This window comes from Neophocaena asiaeorientalis, unplaced genomic scaffold (genome assembly GCF_003031525.2).
Source record: "Neophocaena asiaeorientalis asiaeorientalis breed wild unplaced genomic scaffold, Neophocaena_asiaeorientalis_V1.1 scaffold174, whole genome shotgun sequence".
Taxonomy (NCBI): domain Eukaryota; kingdom Metazoa; phylum Chordata; class Mammalia; order Artiodactyla; family Phocoenidae; genus Neophocaena; species Neophocaena asiaeorientalis.
The window spans coordinates 1,181,660-1,202,770 of NW_020174922.1; the positions used below are offsets into that span (position 1 = coordinate 1,181,660).

The 21,111-nt window shown below is 35.1% G+C and overlaps 1 protein-coding gene across 4 annotated transcripts in view; it reads right to left on the minus strand.

The window, feature by feature from the left end:
• MPDZ (multiple PDZ domain crumbs cell polarity complex component) overlaps positions 1-20,697 on the minus strand; it is a 131,484-nt gene extending 110,787 nt beyond the window's left edge. For all 4 annotated transcript variants that reach the window (XM_024760483.1, XM_024760482.1, XM_024760481.1 and 1 more), the window contains exons 1-2: positions 20,649-20,697; positions 17,847-18,013 (exon numbers count right to left, since the gene is read on the minus strand). In XM_024760483.1, the coding sequence (XP_024616251.1) occupies positions 17,847-18,013; positions 20,649-20,664 (183 nt within the window). In that variant the 5' untranslated portion in view covers positions 20,665-20,697. The remainder of the gene's footprint in view (positions 1-17,846; positions 18,014-20,648) is intronic.
• Between the last annotated feature and the right edge of the window lie 414 nt (positions 20,698-21,111).

The following is a 21,111-nucleotide window of genomic DNA, read 5'->3' on the forward strand; positions in this document are numbered from 1 at the left end:
GTCTTTTATGTTCTTAGTAAATAAACATGTATTAATTTATGGATTCTAATTAGTGCTAACACTAAAACGTAAATTAATAAAAACTATGTAAGGTATTCAATTAAAAAGTTACCAAATTCTTTGTGAAAGGGTAATATGGAACACCATCTCAGTATTTAGAAGGACAGGAGGAGCTCTATTATAAGATGTAGTCAGAACCAGCAAAAGGTCCACTTACTCTAAAAGGTCAGATAAAGCAAAAATCATAACAAAGGACAAATATACAACTTAAGCACGTTATTTTAACTTAAAACACACATACATATTCACAAATATCTTGATATATGGGAGGTTCCACCCTCTTTCTTATATAAACCACATTCATATAATATGGACTTTTTTTTCAAATTCAGCCTCTTTACAAGGTGAAGCAAGAATCTGGACACTTGGGAAATAATTTCAGGATAGGAACCTTCCAGATTTTTAGGATATTTTTCTTCAGTGTTTCACAGTTTCCTCTAACACAACCAACTCACCAACAATTGTTTTATCAATTCATCTGTGTAGTCTTTAAAATGAATTGAAATAGCTTTTCACAGAAAAATACCTTTTGTCCTAACTTTTATACTACATAACAAAGCCACACAAATATAAAAATATTATGAGTTGCACAACTAGCTCTAAAATGACTTTTTAATAAATATACACTTACAAAAGCAAAGAGACAAGAAAATATCTGACTGAACAAGTGTTTAGTGCTCCGGGCATCAGTCAATATGCACTACAGGAGAAAAGGACAGCATCTTTTTACGTAGCAAACAACTTATCTGGACGTGTACTAAGAGAGCTGCCTCTTCTATAAGACCATCCCAAGAATACAAAAATTCTCTTTAGTTCTATGTACAATTAAGCTCACCCTGTGGAAATAACTGTATCAGAATAACCCTTCCACTGAGATCACTGGAAAATTTGCATAAAAAGCTGTTTAAAAAAAAACCTAAAAGATCCAAAGGAAACCATCACTTCTGCCATATTCTATTCATTAGAACTAAATCAGTAATGCCAGCCCATACTCAAGAAGGTATCACACAAGAGCACAAATACCAGAAAGTAGGGATTATTGGTGTCCAGCCTCCAGGCTGTCTATGATAGCACATCGGTAAAGCAGCTGAAAGCCAAGACAGAGGGAAGATCTTAAAAGCCACCAGAGCAAAAACAGACCTTATATTCAAAGAATAAAGGTGACATCTGACTTCTCAAGTGAATCACTGAAAGACAGAAGAGAACTTAAAAATTAAAAGAACTGACAACCTGACATTTTCAGAACAACCCCCCACATACATACTCAACACACAAAGTATTGTCTCAGTTTTGTACAAAAGAAATACCAAAATAAATTCTTATGCAAAAAGAAAATGATCCCTGATGATTTCCCTAATGCAGAAAAAAACTGAAGAGCACAAAAAAGGGTTTAAAAATGTGAGTAAATCAACAGAAATTGCTTACAACACATAATCGAAAAGTTCTGAAGTTTTAAATTCATGTCAAATTAAACTACGTGAATAATTACACAAAATATAGGAGTAGGGTAAATGGGGTGAAAGGTATTAAGTTCCTTGAATTTTCCAGGAAGTAGTGAAAGTAGTAATTAAAGTAGAATCATATAAGTTAAGGATATATATATCTGATGAAGGACTCATACCTAGAATATATAAAGAAAATTCAAAACTCAGGAATCCAAAAAATCCAATTAAAAAATGAACAAAAGACACAAAGAGACATTTCACCAAAGAGGATACATGGATGGCAAATAAGATGATAAAGGTGTTCAGCATCTTATCTGTTAGAGAAATGCAAATTATAAGCACAGAAAGATATCACTATATACCTAACAGGATAACTAAACAACAGCACATGCTGGTGAGGATGTGGAGAAAACGGAACGCTCATACACTGCTGGTAGGAATGCAGAACAGGAGAGCCCCTCCGGAAAACAGTTTGGCTGTTTCTGAAAAAAAACCCTCAGTGCATATTTGCCATATGACCCAGCAATTGCACTCCTGGGCACTTATTATAGAGAAATGAAAACATATGTCCACACAAAAACATGTACATAATTGCTCATAGCAGCTTCACCTATAAGAGTTAAAAAGTGGAAACCAACAAAATGTCCCCCAGTAAGTACATCCATACCCAGAATAATACTTAACAACGAGAAGGAACAAAATATTAAGATACACAGAAACTTGGAGGGATTATGCTGAGTGAAAAAAAACAAAAACTGTCACATACATTATGATTATATTTTTATAAGAGTCTTGAATTGATTAAATTATAGAGATGGAAAAGGGTGCCAGGGTTAGGAATGGTGTGGAGTAGGGGGTTGGATATGAATATAAAGGGGTAGCAGAAGGGAGGTCTTTGTGGTGGTGAATAGATCAGTATTTAGATGGTGGTGGTAGTTACACAAATCTATACAAGTGGGAAAAAATGACACAAATTGAAAAAATTAACACACATTGTACCAGTATCAGTTTTGTGGTATGATATTTTACTATAATTAAGATATAACCATTGGAGGAAACTTGGTGAAATATACATAGGACTATACATATACTATATTGAAAACTTCCTGTGAATCTATACTTAATTCAAAATAATTTTTTTAAGTTAATTCAAATAGGTTAAGGATACTGACTGTAATCTTTAGGGTGACCAATAAAAGAATAAAAAAATGAAGTATAAATAACATGCTAATAGAAGAAAAAGATAATATTAAAACGTCAACTAATACAAAAAAGGCAAAAAGGAATAAGAAAACAAAAATGTCAAATTTAAATTTATCAATAATTACATTAAATATGAAGGGGTTAAATACTCAAAGACTGAAATTGTCAGATTGGATAACACAGTAAAATCCAAATGTATACTGTTTACCAAAGACACAGATTAATGATAAAAAAAGAGATACAGAAAAGATGAAAGTAGAAAGATGGAAAAAAGATACACAACACTTACATTAACCAAAAGAGGCCTGATACAGCTAAACTAATATCAGACAAGTAGATTTTAAGAAGCATCACTGAAGATAAAAAGGGACAATTCATAAAGGGTCAATTCAACAGAAAGAAAAAACAGTCTTAGTAATCTAAAAAGATAGTCTCAAAACAGGTAGGGCAGGGACTTCCCTGGTGGTCCAGGGGTAAAGAATCCACCTGACAATGCAGGGGACGCGGGTTTGATACCTGCTCAGGGAACTAAGATCCCACATCATGCTGCGGGGCAACTAAGCCTGCGCGCCACAACTACTGAGCTCTCATGCCTGAAATAGAGCTCACGTGCCGCAAACTACGGAGCCCAGACGCTCTGGAACCTGCAGGTCACAACTACAGTGCCCACGCACCCTGGAGCCTGCGCACCACAACTAGAGAAGAGGAAAACCCACATGCCACAGCTAGAGAGAAGCCTGCGTGACACAACTAGAGGGAGGCCCGCACACCACAACGAAGAGCCCGTGTGCCACAACTAAGACCCAGTGCAGCCAAACAAACAAATAAATAAATAATAAATCTTTAAGGAAAAAAAAAACAGGTAGGGCAAAAGGGACTCAGAATCCAAATAAGAAATAGGCAAATCCACAATCATAATTAGAGTTTATAACAAATCTCTCTCAGTAACTGACAGAATGAAAAAAAATCAATAAGGATATAGAAGATCTGAACAACATTCTAAATAAAGTTGACCTAATTGACAAATATAGAACATTGCACTCAACAACTGCTGGATGCTGAGTTCTTTCCAAATGCAAAGGAAATATTTATCTAAATAGACTATAGGTAGTTCAAAAAGCAAGTGTCAACAAATCCCAAAGAATAGATGACCTCTGATTACAGTAAATTAAGCTCAAAATCAATAACAGAAAGGTAACAAGAAAGCTAAAATATGTTAGTCAATCAAGCAATACATTTCCAAATAAACCATGGGTGAAAGCAATTATATTAAAATTTAAACATTTTGAATTAAATGATGATGAAGATACAACATACCAAAATTGTGGGATGCAGCAAAAGCAATGCTTAGAAAGAAATTCATAGACTTAAATGGATATATTAGAAAAAGATGGGGCTTCCCTGGTGGCGCAGTGGTTGAGAGTCCGCCTGTCGATGCAGGGGACACGGGTTCATGCCCTGGTCTGGGAAGATCCCACATGCCATGGAGCGGCTGGGCCCGTGAGCCATGGCCGCTGAGCCTGCGCGTCCGGAGCCTGTGCTCCGCAACGGGAGACGCCACAACAGTGAGAGGCCCGCATACCGCAAAAAAAAAAAAAGAAAAAGATGAAAGATTAATAAATCAATGAGCTGAGCATCTGTATCAAAAAGCTAAAATAAAACAGTATACCAAATCTGAAAAAAGGAAGAAAATAACATAGGTTAGACCAGAATTGAGGAAAAAAATTTTTAAATACAATAAAGAAAGCCAAAAGTTGGACTTTTGGAAGAAAAAGGATTAATAAAATAGATAAAACACCAGGAATGTTTCAGAAATTGGACTTTATTATAAATTTTAAAAAATTTTCTGGTCACCAAAAGATACAATTATGGGAGTCAAAAAGCAAAACACAAAGCAGAAAAAGACAACTGTAATACATATGCCCAACAAAAAAACTGTATTCAGAATATATAAAAAACCTTTGTCAGTCAATGAGAAAAGGACTGACAAAACAATAGAAAAGTGTGCAAAAAACTTAAACAGAAACTCCACAAAGGAGGATATCCAAATAACCAACAAGCATATGAAAAGGTACTCAACATCATCAGTCGTCAGGAAAATGCAAATTAAAACAATAATGTGATACTACAAGTACCGCTAGAGTGGCTAAAATTGGGGGGGGAGGGGGAAAGAAAATTAAAGCTGGCAGTACCAAGTATAAGCGATGATGTGGACAACAAGAATTTTCATACATTACAGTGAGAGCACAGACCTACAACTGCTTTGGGAAACAGTTGGGCAGAATCTACAAATGCTGAATATATACCTTAAGACCCAGAAATTTCACTCTAAAGTAAATATCCAAGAGAAATGCACAACTGTGAACATCAAAAGACATGCTAGAACATTCATGGCAATTTTATTTATAATACAGCCAAAAACTGGGGAAAACCCACAAAATTATAGTCAACAAAAAAAGGAAAAATATATTCTAGTATATTCATGCAACAAAAAAATGAAAAGAACGACAGCTACATACAACAACCAAAAAGAATCTCACAGACACAAAGCGAAGACAAAGAAGCCAGGCAGAAAAGCATATATACTCAGATTGCATTATATAAAATTCAAATACTTATCTATGGGATGAAAGTCAAAATAGTGTATGATCTGACTTATATGTGGCATCTAAAAAAGCCAAACTCATGGAAACTAAGAGTAGATTGGTGGCTGCCAGGGGCTGGGAGAAATGGGGAGATGCTGGTTAAAGGATACAAACTTCCAGTTATAAGATGAAAAAATTCCAGGTATCTAATGGACAGCATGGTGACGACAGTTAACAATATTGTATTATATACTTGAAAGCTGCTAAGAGAATAGATTTTAAAAAGTCTTCACCTAACACACACATAAAGGGTTAATTATGTGAGGGGACAGATGTATTAACTAGCCTTACTCTGGTAAATAAGGGTAGCAAATATTTCAAATATCACGTTGTACATCTTAAACTTACACAATATTCTATGTCAACTATAACTCAAATAGGCTGGAAAAAATAGTGATTCCTTTGGGGTAGTTAGGACTGACTGAGGGGACACAGAGATTATTATGGAGTGCTGGTAACCTTCTATACCTTGATTTATGGGGAAGGTTATGTGTACATTCAATTTGTAAAAAATCCTTGAGCCATATAATCTTCGCTTGATTGTATGTTTTTTTCTCAAAATTTTTTAAAGTTTACAAAGTAAGTGATACAATCAGAGCAGAGAACCTGGGGTACTCCAATGAATGATATACACATACACTTCTCTTAAAGAAAGAGGTAGTAGGAATAGCCTCTATGTATCAAGCTAAACCTTCTCTGACAGAAACTGATTAAAGTTCAATTACCCAGCATTCACCTTAAGCGAAGGAAAATAAAGAAGTGGATATCTGAAGATGAAGCTTAGTCTATTACTGTGATAGATTACCCTCCACAGGCTTGATACGGATTCAACTGGCTAATTCCCATTGCCAGAATAAATCTTTTAACAAGTGCTCAAGTCAAGATGAATCCTCAACAAATGTGTTTTGACCTCTGTAGCGCACCTAGATCTTTCTTCCTTAAAGATTATACATTTTTAAAGCTTGTATCATTTAATTGCACACCAAATTAGAAGAAAAAAATAATCTTTACTCTGTCTTACACTTTTACACTAAAGTAGTTTGACCCACCCTGGTACAAGGCTGATATAACTCTAAGATTTTTTTAATTATAAATTGTTTTTCATCTTTTTTCAATAATAATACCTATTCTTTAAAATTAATGTAATTCCAAACATACTCAGCAAGATCAACATCTTAATATTTTGATCATATGCATGTGGTTTATGCACTTAAGCTTAATCCAATAGAAAACTTTTCAAATACGTAGATTCACTTAACAAAAACTGCTACAAAATACTGAAATATTAACTTCTTAGGTTTTATCTATCCCTTCTGTGTTGTTAACTGAAAAGGAAGTTAACATTATTAGCTCTATTTTCATGGCTAACGTCAATCTTTCCAGAAGTACTTGTATTATTGTCTACAAAAATGACTGCTTAGGATCAAACTGAATTTCCCAAAGCATTTCTGTATAGATTGTCCAAACCTAATTTGTGGTCCGTTATTTTGACTTATTCTGAATTCAGAGTATAGCAATGAGAATAAAACAACCCAAATGCTTACGTACATTTGATGAATACTGTATTTCTATCACTTAAAAGCTAAAATATGCATTATCTTGAATTAAACAAGAAAAATGACCACTGCTTTTGCAACCCTAGTTTTGGTAGATTTTAAACAAATTTATAAACATATTTTGCTAGTTCACTTTCCCAATTTTTTGTTTGTTTGTTACTCCCTCAACATAATGGAAAAATAAGAAGCAAGGCACTCTCTGGGGAATCTGCCATAACAGGTGCACCTCATAGAAATGCAGACTTTTTTTTTTTTTTTTTTAATCTGCACCTTGTCTTTTCTTCTTGTAGAGCAAGGAAAGTGCTTATTTTCTTGTGAATTTACAAAAATGCTGTAAAACACTCTCTGGAACTGATCCCAAATATGAAATGCAAAGAGGGATAGGATGCTGAGAGTATTCAATGAAATACAGCACCTAAAATGGTAGCAATAACAGGAAAAAAAATCTTATACATAATAGAGCTCCATTTCAAGTTTGGAACCAAGAGACGCCTCTTTTTTCATAAATCATTCAGTGAAATACTGAGTAGAGCACAACTCTGATGCATTATTGAACAGGCAAACCCCCTTGCACAGTAATTGATGGTGGCACTCTTGATTTAATGATCCTTATTTTTAAAGCTAATTAAAGAAATTGAGTTGCATGTTCAAAGCATATTAGCTTAATGTGACCAGACTATTTTGGACATAAAGTAGCTCACAGTTCCTGAGCTAAACAAGATACAAAATGCAACAGCAAGTTATAAGGGCGGCGTGGGGGGTTCAGATGAAACAAGCATAATTTTACATTTTCTATGAGACCTATCTTTAGTTCATTCAAATACTTATTCAGCACCTGAAATGTCCGAGACATTGGGCTCTAGGTGATGGGATGGTAATTAAAGCGGTGTCTGTGGTAGACTGTGAAAGAAAAGGCAACAAATTATTTTCAGCTCCTCTCAGCAAGAACAAGTCTATTTCCCCACCTTTGAATCAAATAAAAAAGTTCTTGATGAAGTAGTAAAAATTATTAATTTTATTCGATATTGACTCTTACACGCACATCCTTTTAATACTCTGTTAAAAATGGTAAGTAAGTATAAAGTACTTCTGCTATACAAAAAAATACAATTGTCAGAAGAGAAGCACTACTGTTTGAGTTGCAAACTAAAACTATGCTATTTTTTTCATGGGCACCATATTACTTGAAAAAAATGACTTAAAACCAAAAATGATTATACAGGCTTCGGTATATGGCAGACAATTTCTCAAAAATAAACAAAGTATGCTTGTCACTTCAAGGAAAACAACTGACAGTAATTGTTGCCAGTAGTAAAATTTGAGCTTTCAAGTAAAAATGAGAATTTTGAAAAATTTGCATCTGCCTTCCTGAGCTTGACACTTTTCCATAATTTAAAGACTCCATTGATAAGATCAGAAGCAATATTAGCCAAGTGTAACTTTCTGATACTATATAGTGAAATGTGGAATGTAATTTTTCTATTTTTCAAATTTTCCAGATGACCAATATAATATAAAATTCTGCATGGATAATAAAAGTAAAAATTCAAAGCACGAGACAGATTTTACTGTAACAGAGTACAAAATGTTCACTGTTCTGGTTTCAGATTCCACGTTGTAACTAACCTTTAAGAAACTACCAAGAGTTTTGGTGTCCTGTTGAAGGAGGATATCCACAACCATCTGAAAAGGCTATATATACCCCTCCCCTTTTCCAGCTACATACTGATACTTGCATGAGGCCTGATTTTCTCATATACATCAACTAAAACAAAAAATGCAAACAGATCAAAGGCAGGAGACATGAGAATCCACTGTCTTCTACTGAGCCACGTTAAAGAGATGTGCAAAAATATAAAACAATGCCACTCTTCTCACTAATTTTTAAAGGTAATCGGTTTATTACTGTTTTTAATATAATAAGTAAATATTTACAATAGTTCTCAATTTTAATTTCTAACCTGATAAATACTGGTGGATAAAACCACAAAAACAGAAGCTCTGTGAGGTGCTTGGTAATTTTTAACAATGTAATGGGGTCATGAGGCCAAACTGAGAGTTGCTGCCTTAGAACATAAAATCTCAATAGGAGGAGGAAGCAATAAGCAGAGAACTGATATTTATTGAATGCCTGGTAAGCACTGGGCTTATGCCTTAGTTTTAAAATCCATGTTATTTAGTTCCCATTTTACAACTAAAGGAGGAAAAAAAAGGGGCTCAGTCAAGATAAATATATATTTTTTCATTTTAAGAAATCAACTCTGGCTTAAGATCATTTACTTATAAATATCAGTGCCAGAATACAAATCTGGATTGTGTCTGTCTCCAAACAAGACAACACTACAATACTGCCAGCACCTGAGATCAGATCATCAAAACAAAGGCCTCTAAATCACCAGGAAATCCTTAAATTATGTTCATTATACTGTTTAGGACAGTGAAACAAAAGACAACAGAGCTCTATGATTAAGACCTGGGCTCTGGAGTCAGCGTGCCTGCATTCAGATACTAACTCACTCCCCCACTTAACCTCTCTGTGCCTCCGTTTCCCCAGCTGCAAAATGAGGAAAATATTATCCTGTGCTTTACAGTATTGTTATAATGATGAAACAGGTAAAATCTACGTGGAATAGCTCCTGGCACACAGCAGGAATTCCATACATGTTAACTGCTATGATGATGATGAATGATGAGTGACACATCTTTTTCAATATGGTTCCTACGAGAAAAATGAGGTGTCTTCAAAGTAACTTCAGTTATTTGGCTAGTTTATTTATGTTAAAAACTCGTTCTCTAGCAATGAAAGTTATTAATGCACAAAACTTGTAAGTATTCAACAACATTCACATACTCATTAATTAAGCAATCACTTATTGAGTTTGAGCAAAGTGTCATGTTAGGGACAAGGTATTCAAAGGTGAACATGGCATGGATTTTATCCCAAAAGTAGTAAATGGACTCCAAACAAACGTCCAAACAAATGAATTCTACAACTCCTGTTTACGCTTGTTAAGAACAAATGGCGAGTGGCGCACAGCATATACACCACTAGTCTAGGCATGTGTGTTGATGTGTATTTGCAGAATGTCTTTCCTTTATTTAAATCTCAACACTTCTGTGCTTTCTTAACAAAATTTCCAAGGGAAAAAAATTTACAGAATGTAATTTGACCAAAAATAATATTCTTATCAAAGTACGCTGAAATTTTCTACATCAAAGGGGTAAAGGTATCAAAATTAAGTAACTTTATCTTTTTCAAATGCCATCACGAATTTCAGAAATTTTAAATCTAGACAAATGACATGTTAGAATGTTTGCAGTGTTTTTTCTATGTCCCACATTTCCAGAAGATAAAACTGATTCACTGTTCACAGTCTGCTTAGAGAAAAATAAAAATAAAACCTTCTAGACAAGTATAAATATATGGAAATGGGCATATGAAGACTGATGTTACTTTGCCATGCTGTCTCTCCATTCCACTATTACCTTTACCCAGTTCATTTACTTTAAAACCTAGCATAATTATAAACAAAAGCAGAATGAAACTTCTGATTTATATTAAAAAGGCCCTCTGATTAAAATCTGGTGGGAGAATTTGAGGGAAATGGCAAATCTTAATGAATTTGAATTTACAAAAGATTTAGTTTAAATTCATTTCTCTTTAGGAATGTTATTAACTGTTTTTTCAACTTATTTGCTCCTTTAAATTACAGAACTAGGATTTAGAAACAGTGTAAATTAGAAGTTAAAAAAAAGCATTGGCTTCAGGGTCAGACAGACCTGGATTCTTCCCCTAAATCTACCAATGAATAATTGTGTGGTCCAGATTAAGTTATATAACCTCTCTAAACCCCAATTTCCTCACTGGACAAAATGGGGATAAAACCCATCTCAAAAAGCTGATGGACTGGTTAAATGAGACAAAGTCCACAGCACACAATGGCTTCCTAAAAGTAATTGTTCTTGTTGCTGTTGCTATATTTCAAATGCAAATCAACCTCTATTGTTCTAAATTCTTGGGTTATAAAACTGATTTACATTATACCCAGTAAATTTCACATTTTTTCCCTCTTCTCCAAAGACCATTTAACTTTGTCACAAAAACACCATACAATTAGCACCATTTGCTGTTTTAGACACACATGCATACCCAATAGCAAGATGGTGTTGCATTTTAATCCAGCACTGTATAAAAAGCTTGAACACTGCCTTCTTGCCCAGGATAAAACAAGAATTTTAGTCCCTTCAAAGGCTCTATATTTACAAACTTTTAGTTAAAGGAACAAACATTTAAAAGCTGTTATTGTACCAAAAATAAAGTATTTGAAATTCCTACAGTAAATAAACTTTATGGTAAATGTAAAAACATGAGACTCAACTCCTCCTCTCATAACTTCTCCTAGATAACGTACATTGAAGTCTCAAGAAACAGACACTTTCCTGTTAGGCGGCTGCAATGCTCTCTCATAAAAGCAAAACCGTTTCAGGGATAAGAAAAATAGTTTTTTCATTTTCACAGGCAACATCAACTGGGAAGAATTCCAGTCGATTTCTCATACTTCCTGTTAATGGGGTTGAGGCGCATCTTCTTTCTCTCCATTCCCCTTCCCCCATACCCAGTCATAATTTAACCTAGGCATTCTTGGGAGAGAGCAGCCATTTCCCCTTTCCTGACAGCAAGCCTACAGGTGAATTATCTTCATTTCAGTCTCAAATTAGAAACCATCCACACAAGGGTTATGTTTTCATCTTTTACCTAAGTAATAAAATAAAGCTGAGGAAATACAGGCATCTCTGCTCTTTGAGACATGAATTACACAAAACAGCATCTTTTTGAGGACCAAAGTCAAAAGAGAGCAACCAAGTACTCAGTTATCAAAATTCTCAACTTTCCAACAACCTAAAAAACATAAATGTAAGAAAGTGTCAGAGGTGAGGATGTTACTGCTTAAAAGCAGCATACCTCGACACTTTGGCCATGAACGTGATGTATCAGTCCTACAAACACAGAAAAGTGGCTCTCTGGGCAGGCCTCAGGATGGTGGTGTTTCACCCAATACCCTCTGCTTATGTCAGATATTTGAAAGTAACCCTAGGACACACTGACTACCTGTTTCTTTAGGTTCTATAAAGTACGCTCCTGTTTTAAGACAGTATAAGAAAAAAAATACATGGGGTACATTACTTCATGTACTCTTCTGCAGAAAAGCCGTCGCTAAATTAGTGTGTATTCTTAGTGTATTTCATTCTTAGAAAGATGAAAGAAATAGTCCTTTGAAGTATAAGTCACGTGTTTTACAATTATAATTGAGGGTCTTATCCATCAAAAATGTCATTAAAACCTATACCTTTGTTTTATGCTGTGTGTTTTTACTACAACCTTTAAAATGTGGAGAAATAAAAATACGTAAATAAAATGATTGTTAAAGACTGTATTTAATAGTGTGGTTAAAAGATCAAGTTGATACAACTTCAACTTGATACAATAAAATTTGACATAGAAAGTTGAATGCAAAAGAGCAAAGATGATAAAAACCAAACCAAAAAAAAGAAAAAAACTCAAAAAACAACAAAAAAAATCTTACCTTAATAAATCCTTTATAATCTGGCTCCAAAGTTTCCTCCCTTGCCAGTAGCCTCACATATTCTATTGCTCTGATAATACAGGTACGTATGTGACTCTGTACCAGGGTTTCTCAACCTCAGCACTGAACACCCCCTAAACCCCACACTTCTTTGTTTTGAGGGGCTATCCTTTACACTGAGGATGTTCAGCAGCATCCCTGGACTCTACCCATTACGTGCCAGTAGCAATGGCCCCCACAGCCCACATGCTGCAACAATCAAAAGTGTCTCCAGATATTGCCCGATGTCCCCTGGAGAGGGAGAATGTAAAATCCCCATTTGAGAACTGCTCTATACTCTTCTAACCACTGTTTCCACTACCTGAAATAACTTCCTCCATCTCTGCAGAAAACTCCTACTCATTTTCAAGACCTATTTTACATGTTACTTCCAGTGTGAAGTTTAGTTTTCCTCTAATCAAAGTTAGTAATTTCTTCCTCTTTCTTCCTCTTATACCACTCACATTCTTGTTTTTCTATTTTTTCTATATTTTTTCTATATTTCCCTCTAGATGGTGAGAACCTCCACCTTACTTATTCATTGTGTTTTTGATTATTTTAGGTGTTCAACAAGGTTTATTAATAAATGATTATGAGCTTTCTATAAAATAACCATGAGCTCCCATAATGTTCCCATTGCCAAGGGGAAATCTGGTTCATAGAATGATGTCTCACGTTGAGCAATATATAATTATCTGGTTCTTTTTTGCCTTTGTCCTGGGAAATGAGAAATAAATTCTATACTAAATTTTAGCAACCCAAGATTCTTGGTATATCTAATTGTCTAATATTTTTATTTGATCTTTATTTAGATTTACCTTTGAATCATCTATTAGTCAGGATGCTTTGCCTTCAGGAGTTGTTCCAAATTCTTTTTGGAATGTGAACAGATAAAACTTAGGAACACAGAAATATAAAACCACAATTTTATACCATGAAGACCGTATTTTCCAAGAATAAAAATGAAAAAGATGGACTGAATTACTGTGATCTACACTGAACAGTAATTTCCAACACTGGTTCTATATTAAATCAGCATCTCTCCAATCATTTCAAGAGATGTCATAAAATTTCCAAAGCAAAACTTGGAAATTTCCAAAGAAAAACTTGGAAAAATCTGGTTTAATTTTGTGTGTAAATACACTATGCATCTAGATGATATATATGTAAGCCAACACTTTGCTGGGAGAAAGGTTAATGAACCAGGATCCTGGAAATATCAAACAAGAACAACAACAAAATAACAACTGTCATACTCCAAAAAGGCTGGAAATCACTGACAAGGAGAAACCTCCAGAATATTCTATCCCCCCAAGGCTAGTCTTCCATATCAGCAGCTTTTGTAGCCTGCATATCCACATCATTTTTTCAATGTTGGACTTGGTCTCTGTGGCCATAATTTTTTAAAAAAATCTTAGCAATGACAATTTTTAAATATTAATTCTAACTTATAAATATCAATTCTAACTTTCTAATGAAATTAATCATTTTAATTCACAGTTTCCCTATAAAAAACTCAGGATAAAAAGACATTTAACTTAGTGCCCATAGTTAATTCAGAAAGCAAGGCGATTAATTAATCAGGAAAGCAGCATCCACCTATATTGGAATAGAGAAACATCACGGAATAAATATTCAAATCCAATATCCTTGCGGCTGACAAGTTTCTATTATTAAACTGCTAACATATTTATTTCCTCCACAATAGCTGGATTTTTGTCATGAATATGCATTAAGCCCTGCAGTTATTAGCCCTGATGACTAGGTGACAGTGAGGACACTACTTGAGAATTTGCATTTGACAGATCATTGACACAAAGTCACAGTTCCCTTTTTTTTTCCCCTCTTCACTTAAACAGGAATCATGCAATAGGAAATGAACTGGAGCTATTAGAGATTATTCAGGTTTAATAGCACACATCCTTTTAGCTGGCATTAAAACAATACACAATGTGGCAGAGTTAAACAGAGGCATCAATTATACTCTCAGACCTGTTAATATTTTTGACAATATTTAAATAGCACATCCCTTCAGGGCATGGCTTTTTTGCCCTCTCAGTTACACACCTGTCAAGTGTTTAACTTGCCAAAGGGAAACAGTTTGATTTCTAAGGGCAGTCTTAATACGGAAGAAGCAAATTGGAAAAATTAAACATTATTGAATAGAAGTAATGGGAAGGATCTGAAGGGAAAAAAATAGTAGGCTTAATTCAACATGGCATGTCGGCATCTGTCATTAATGCAACAATATGATCATGTTCCCAATATGGTGCATATACCTTGGGCTTTTCAATTATTCCCTCCCTTTGCTTTTTAAAAGACAGAATGATGGCAGGGGAAAATCAAAGGGGTCAACATTTCCAGTAATAATAAAAAAGATGGAAATGGTAACTTGCTCCTATTGTGCATATAAAATTATACATTTGAAAACGTAAGTTAGGTATAAGATAATAAATAAAAGCTAGACATGCATCAGATTTGTGTAGCTACTGGATTAAAAACACAAACCAAATGTCACTCCTTAGATGCATTACTTAAATATTAAATTATAAATATCAATAAATTAGCAGTTGGTAAACTATATAGAAAATTTAAATCTAACATGATAACGTCTAGAATATTTAATGTTTAAACTTTAAAACAGAAAATATTAAGTTTTTGAAAATTTTCTCTAGTCACGCAAGGAAAAGAAATTGGTTAAGTTAACAAATGAAACTGAATTGGTAAAGAACGGAGAGTAAAGTGAAGAGTCACAAAAAAATGTGGGAAATTATCAATAGTTTCAACCAACATAAAGTCATGGCATCTAGGGCATTTCTACCCTTGGGGGCAGGGGGAGATGTGAGATAAGCTGCAGGGTCAAATAAGGGAAAGGGCTGTGCCTTGGCAGCCAAGAAGCATGAGTTGTAGCTCTGGTTCTACTCTTCTAAACCACTCTGCTGTAATAAGCAGGGGGAAGAACAGATGGTTTCTTTGGTCCCTTTCAGTATTTGAAGGGGTGACCAATGAGCCAAAAAGTCCAAAGTCATGTAAGACACGCCTACAGAATTCACAAACATCACAGCTTACGTAGCCTTGAAATACAGTTGACCCTTGAAAAACACAGAGGGTAGGGGCATGGCACCACCCCACACACAGTCGAAAATCCACGTGTAACTCTGAATCCCCCAAAACTTAACTACTAAGAGCGTACTGTTAACCGGAACTCTTACCCATAACATAAACTGTCACTTAACACATATTTTGTATGTTCTATGTATTATATACTGTATTCCTACAATAAAGTAAACTAGAGAAAAGAAAATGCTATTAAGAAACGTCATAAGGAAGAGAAAGTACATCTATGTGCAGTTCTAATCCATGGTGTTCAAGGGTCAACTGTATACTAGCTTCTAACATTTAATACAATGAGATGACACTGTCCATAGACCTAAACTATGAGGCTCAATAATATTATGCTCAATAATTTCCAAAGAAATTTCAGCTGAATCATGTGGGACCCAAACAGTTTTAGAGCCCATATTCTACTTCCATTCCGAAAAGACAAAACAAGCTCAACAACAAGTAGGCCCATTTCTCTCCTCCTTTCAGCAGACATGGTAAGTATGAAAGCTATTCTCCTTACATAAGGCTGGCTAGCAGGGAAATTTCAACAGTTGCCTCACTGGACTAATGGTATTCCCTAACACACTTACTAGTACTTTTTCTTGCAACTTTTCATCTCATTCTAATCATATTTTCACATAATACAATAAGGGGAGACATCTTCACACTCTTTAAAAATCAGATAATTTTCCACACCATAATTACACTAATATTCATGATATTGGTTTCTCCAAAAGTGTGCCAATTCATTTTGAAAATGAGTACCTAAAACTAATCTTTTCAATAATTTACAAAGGAAACAAACACAACTACATATAATGAAACTACCTCTTTTTCTTAATTCATGGCCATAACTTTTAAAATCATTAGGTAGAAATTCACTTGAGAAAAATATTTTTAGACATTCTTCTTGATCTACTTACTTAATTTTGGGGGGGGGGCTACTAAAATATTTAGATTAAGAAGTTATATGACACTAAAATTCTTTCTCTGTTGCTACTATTTGTTCTCTTTGCATTTGGCATATTTTGGGTTTTTTGTTAATTGGAGCTGTTCTTTCACTGAATTATGAAACTAGTCTATACGTTTCATTTTAAACTTTTAAGGCAGAATATTTGCTAGCAAGTCATCCATAAACATCAGATTAATGCTAAAAACATCAGAATGAGTATTAACTTGGACTAAAGACATAATTAGACTGACTTCAAACCTTGTGAGGATAGCAACCATTTAAAAAATATTTTTTAAAAACCTGAGAAATGGTGATTAAGTAAGTTCAAAGACCATCTGACTCCAGTTTTCATTCTGTCATTGTGATGTTTCAATTTTAATATAAATGCCAGGACTTTTTAATATTCATAATTTTTACAGGAAGAAAACACTGTGTTACATTTAGAAGTCCTAATGTTTATCACCATCTGATGCTGTCATGGGAGCAATTGCTACTTACACTCTTTTCAGAAGTGAGAATTGCAATTCCTCTAACTGATGACAATGTAATTACTCCGTTTACTGTCAAAATAGAGGTGATTTCCCTTCCTCACATACATGATTACACATGCAAATCCAGGCTCATCTGAAATCATGTAAGTTTACTGAGTGTCTGAATCTGAATGAGCAAGATCACATGAACCATGAGTCCTAGTGATGATGGAAACCAAGCTACAGTCATCCACCCTAAACATATTTTCATCATCCCCTTCTCCTGCAGGAACTCATTCTTCCGTATCCACACAGCCTTCAACACAATGTCATATCATCTACAATACACTGCAACAACTGTCACAAAAATAACTGGGGGTGGGGGGAAGCCACAGTTAATCTGAATGTCTCATTTGGAGGTTTAAATCAGGAGCCCCCAATCCCCGGGCCACGGACTGGTACCGGCCCACGGCCCATTAGGAACCGGACCGCACAGCAGGAGGTGAGCGGCGTGTGAGCGAGGGAAGCTCCCTCTGTCGCTCCCCACCGCTCCCCATCGCTCGCATTACCGCCTGAACTATCCCCACCCCCACCCCCCGCGTCCGTGGATAAACTGTCTTCCACAAAACCGGTCCCTGGTGCCAAAAAGGTTGGGGACCGCTGGCTTAAATGACTTCATTAACTATTCATTAACACATACAAAAATCAGCCTTTCAGAAAAACACGAGACTTTCACAAGCTCTACGCAACACCACAAAGGCCTCCTGTGAGTGCACCATGTCTTACCTGGTCTTTCAGCTGCTGTACAGAAGTCTGCAGGTTCAGAATCTGGCTGAAGAGTGGGCTCTGCAACACTGACTTGAGAAGGTTCAGTTTGTCTTCATTTGCTACATCCCCGCGCTCCCGCAGCTTGGCCTGCAAGCGCTCTGCCGCCTGCAGGGCCCGATTTTTGTCTAAACCAAAGAGCCGCATTAGACAGTAACAGGATTTGAAAGACAGGCATCAAACCATGCTTATAGAAATCCTAAAGCTATTCCTTTCCAGAGCTCAAAATTGACTCAGAAAAAAAAGAAGGGTCTAAAACATGTCACTACGAATATATTCTTCAAACCTTGAAATCTCTAGTAAGAAAGTTTGACAGCAGCGAACTGGTTATAGTGTATGCTACATGCAACTAATTGTAAAGTACAGAAACTAATTCAGATGAAGCATATTTGAGTTCCAATACCAGGTATTTCATCTCTAATGAAAACCAAACACTCTGTCATCTTGTAAATGCTGACATTTCCACTTTTTAAAAAAACTTATATGTAAGAAAAATTAGAAGTACAGCTAATAAGTGGAGGTGAATAATGTTACTGATGAGTTGTAACATCCAAATATGACAATTTCATACATTAAGGGGCAAAGCACTGTATATTTGTGAATTTACTTGAAAATACATCACAATAATGCATATCCCTTCAAAACCACAATTTTTTAGTATTTTAAATGTCTTACCCCCAAAGTAAGATATTTATTTGCCAAAGTAAATGTCTTGAATTAGCATATCCTTAATAATCCTAGCATCTTGCAAGCATGCTTCTACCAGATAGTGAGTTTCTACCACATATAACAGTTAAAAATATCTCCCCAAACCCTACTCTCGCTCTCTTTCTCTCCCTTACTTGTAAGTGAAGCCACATTAGTTTTTAAAAAAATGAAGACTGCTCAGATATATGTCCTAACAGATTCATGATGGTAACAAGTGCGTCTATTAAAATATATTTGCCATATCATAGTAATCGAAAAGAGTGAGAATTATCACCAGAGTCATTTTCGATAGCACCAAATGTAGAATTATGCAGGAATGGGGAAATTAAAACATGAATCAATGTCGACCATGAGTTCACAAACACAAATTTAAAGAAACAATATTTACTCATATAGTAGGTCCCCTATACATTAACCTTCAAGTTGTGAACTTTCAAAGAATGCGAACGTGCATCTGGTTCCAGCAAGGAACCAGAACCTGTGCCATCAACGTCAGGCATGAGTGAAACTGCAGCCTGCCCTCCATCCCCTATTGCTGACGATCCTTCAGCTCCACCATCTCCCACCTCCTCTCCCTCCTCCAGTCAGTAACTCTTCTTGCCTGTTCACTCGATGCCAGCCCCTGTATGCCAGCTGTTGGACTGTACTAATGTACTTTTCAAGATACTATAATGTAAGATTAAAAATGTTTTCTTTATTTTGTTTGCTTGTTTTTTACGTATTATATGTGTGAAACGTATTATAAACCTATTACAGTACAGTACTATATAGCCAATTGTGTTAGTTGGGTACCTAGGCTAGCTTTGTTGGACTTACAAACAAATTGGATTTACGAACCTGCTCTCGTAATGCAACTCGTCCGGATGTAGGGGACTTACTGTATGCAGAATTTAAAAGCAAATAATAGTGAAGATATGCATGAGAATTTTATTCTGGGTCATATTTCCCATGGTATCTCGGAATACAAATCTAGTATTAATTCCCATGTCAATTCTTGAAAAGTATACAACTCAGTAATAACTTACAGAATGAAGATTATAAGGTAATGGTTTATATAATTCTGTATTTCCCCTTTGCTGTCCACTTCCTTATGAGGAACTTTCCTATGTGGACTGGTAGTCTTTATGATTTGTGACTTTAGTATAAAATAGGTGATGCAGGAAATGTACACCCATGCGTTCTTATTACAGGCACAGTACCAGGAACAAAAGTCAAAGTAATGATCCCCATGATCACAAAAACAGCTCCTTCTCCTTTCCTGCCACCCACTCTCCCCACCCTTCCCTCAAAACCTGCAGGTGTCAAGCCACCAGCCATGATCATCAAGGCACCGAAGTGAAATCCAGATACCTTCCAATAATCATACCCAAAGAGTTCCCTGGAAAAGGTGAGGACTGCGGTGCCCGACGAGGGACGATGAGGGACTGGGTGTACCATACCTGATATACCTAAAACTAGTTCTATAAACTAGCTTCTCTAAAACTAAAGAGCAGTGTGAAAAAAAGATTAACACATGAGTCTAGAAAATTTGGATATTTCAACCTAAATTATCTCAAGCAGAAATTAAACTGCCTTAAATTGTCACTCGAGTTTGTCAACCTAAGTGTTTGTTACTGTTATTTTTACCAACTTAAAAGCAAAGCTCAGTAGTATTTCACCTGCCAAGAATAAATTAAAAATAAGACACAGGCAATGATCTTTCAGTATTAAAAAAATTGTTAAAACTTTTGGTGCTATCCAGAAACAAACATTAACCAGAACTGGTTTCATAAATCAGAATTGGGTTTACATTAAGTTTTAATAAAACCCATAATTGGTAGAACATTTCATATACTCTCAACTTTTGCTTATAAATGATGTGTTTTTGATAACACTTCATATGAAATCATCCAAATATAGAAACACATTACCCTAGTACAATGCTAGTAGATAAAAAAAAATTTTACTAAGTTACTATAGACAGAATCCAGATATGTAGAACACACCATATTTCAAAGATCCCAATGGAAGGAGTTTCAATTATTATCAAAATGGTCAGGAAGAAACAGGTCTTACCTATAGTTTCTAACATTTTCCACAAGTTCAGTGTCCTTCTCTACAATGATTATAAACAGCAACTACAAGGAACTCTAGGGAGAAAAGAAAATGGAATGGTTATGTTTTACAACTTTAAAATTATATTCTAAAACCAAATACTCTAAAAAGCACTTGATACTACTATGATTCCTTTGACCATTAAAATCTTGTTGAGGTAACTTAAGATAGTTTTCTTTATAGGCCAAAAAAGTAATCATTTTAGGATTTATTCAAAATTATCTTATATTTGCAGATAATACTTGTATAATAAGGTAAAAGGCATAAAATCTGTTTTAAATAAGATAGTAGAAGTATCCAAAATATTTCCTTAAGAGCTTCTCAACACAGACCACTATAACCTTGGATTCACTTACAGATCTTTACCCAAAGAGGAAGGCATTTACTTGGCTCCGCATGAGAAATTCCGTAGGCAAAAAAAAAA